The sequence below is a fragment of the Mandrillus leucophaeus genome, unplaced genomic scaffold (assembly GCF_000951045.1).
Source record: "Mandrillus leucophaeus isolate KB7577 unplaced genomic scaffold, Mleu.le_1.0 Scaffold14, whole genome shotgun sequence".
NCBI classification, from domain to species: Eukaryota; Metazoa; Chordata; class Mammalia; order Primates; family Cercopithecidae; genus Mandrillus; species Mandrillus leucophaeus.
This window is the reverse complement of record NW_012101365.1, coordinates 2,813,412-2,814,432: the sequence shown is the minus strand read 5'-3', so window position 1 is coordinate 2,814,432 and position 1,021 is coordinate 2,813,412. Positions and strand designations below refer to the sequence as shown.

General features: G+C 52.1%; 1 protein-coding gene across 3 annotated transcripts in view; it reads left to right on the top strand.

The window, feature by feature from the left end:
* The window catches only part of MAGOH (mago-nashi homolog, proliferation-associated (Drosophila)), a 13,134-nt gene that overhangs the window by 681 nt on the left and 11,432 nt on the right, over positions 1 to 1,021 (top strand). Inside the window, exon 1 of one of the 3 annotated variants that reach the window (XM_011973786.1) lies at positions 7 to 134. The exons of the other annotated variants lie outside the window; for them this stretch is intronic. Within the exon in view, the coding sequence (XP_011829176.1) occupies positions 47 to 134 (88 nt within the window). The 5' untranslated portion in view covers positions 7 to 46. Of the gene's footprint in view, positions 1 to 6; positions 135 to 1,021 lie in introns of those variants that run through there. 3 annotated transcript variants of the gene reach the window in all.

The window sequence follows — 1,021 nt, the reverse complement described above, 5'->3', positions numbered from 1 at the left end:
TGCGGCTTGCTGTTGGAAGTTCAGGCTCGGTTGTCTTTTGGGAGCCATGGAGAGTGACTTTTATCTGCGTTACTACGTGGGGCACAAGGGCAAATTCGGCCACGAGTTCCTGGAGTTTGAGTTCCGACCGGACGGTAAAAGCAGCCTGCCGCCCGCCGGGAGCGGGACCAGGCCTTGGGGCGGGCGAGTGGGGAGGCCGAGGGTCGGAAATCTGTGGGGAACTAGAGGAGGAAGGGGCTGAGACCTGTGCAGTGCGGATCTGAAAGGAGCGCCACTGTGTCTGCTCCACGGCGTCGTTTTATCCATACAACAAACGTTGGCTGAACGCCCGCCCACTGTGTGCCAGGCTCTGTTCCACTCTTTGGGGATACGACAGCGAAGATAGACAAACTTCCTCTCTCGTGGAACTTGTGTTTTACTGCTGGGAGAGAGATCATAAAAAGATGATTCCGGATAGCAGTGAGTGGTCAGAAAATATGGTAGAATAATCGCTGGATGGGCTGCTTTTAGATAGGTTGGCCATTAGAGAGCTCTAATGGTATATTGCAGCTGAGCCCTAATTAGCAAGAAGGACCCAGCCTTGTGAAGCTCACAAGGAAGACCATTCTACCCAAAGGGAATACCAGAAGTCAAGGCTGCAGGGCGGGAATGAGCTTAGGCATGTCTCAGGTGGTCAGTGTGATTGAAGAGTGGTGAGCTGGGAGATGGCAGGAGATGATGTCGGATAGGTAGTAGGAGCCGCACCTTGTAGATCTTTATAGACCATGGTAAAGAGTTTGGACTTGGAAGGCTTTTTTTTTTTTTTTTTTTGAGACGGGTTTCGCTCTTTTTGCCCAGGCTGTAATGCTATGGCGTGATCTCGGATCATTGCAACCTCCGCCTCCCGAGTTAAAGCGATTCTCCTGCCTCAGCCTCCCGAGTAGCTGGTATTACAGGCACCCACCACCACGCCCGGCTAATTTTGTATTTTTAGTAGAGACAGGGTTTCACCAGGTTGGCCAGGCTGGTCTCGAACTTCTGA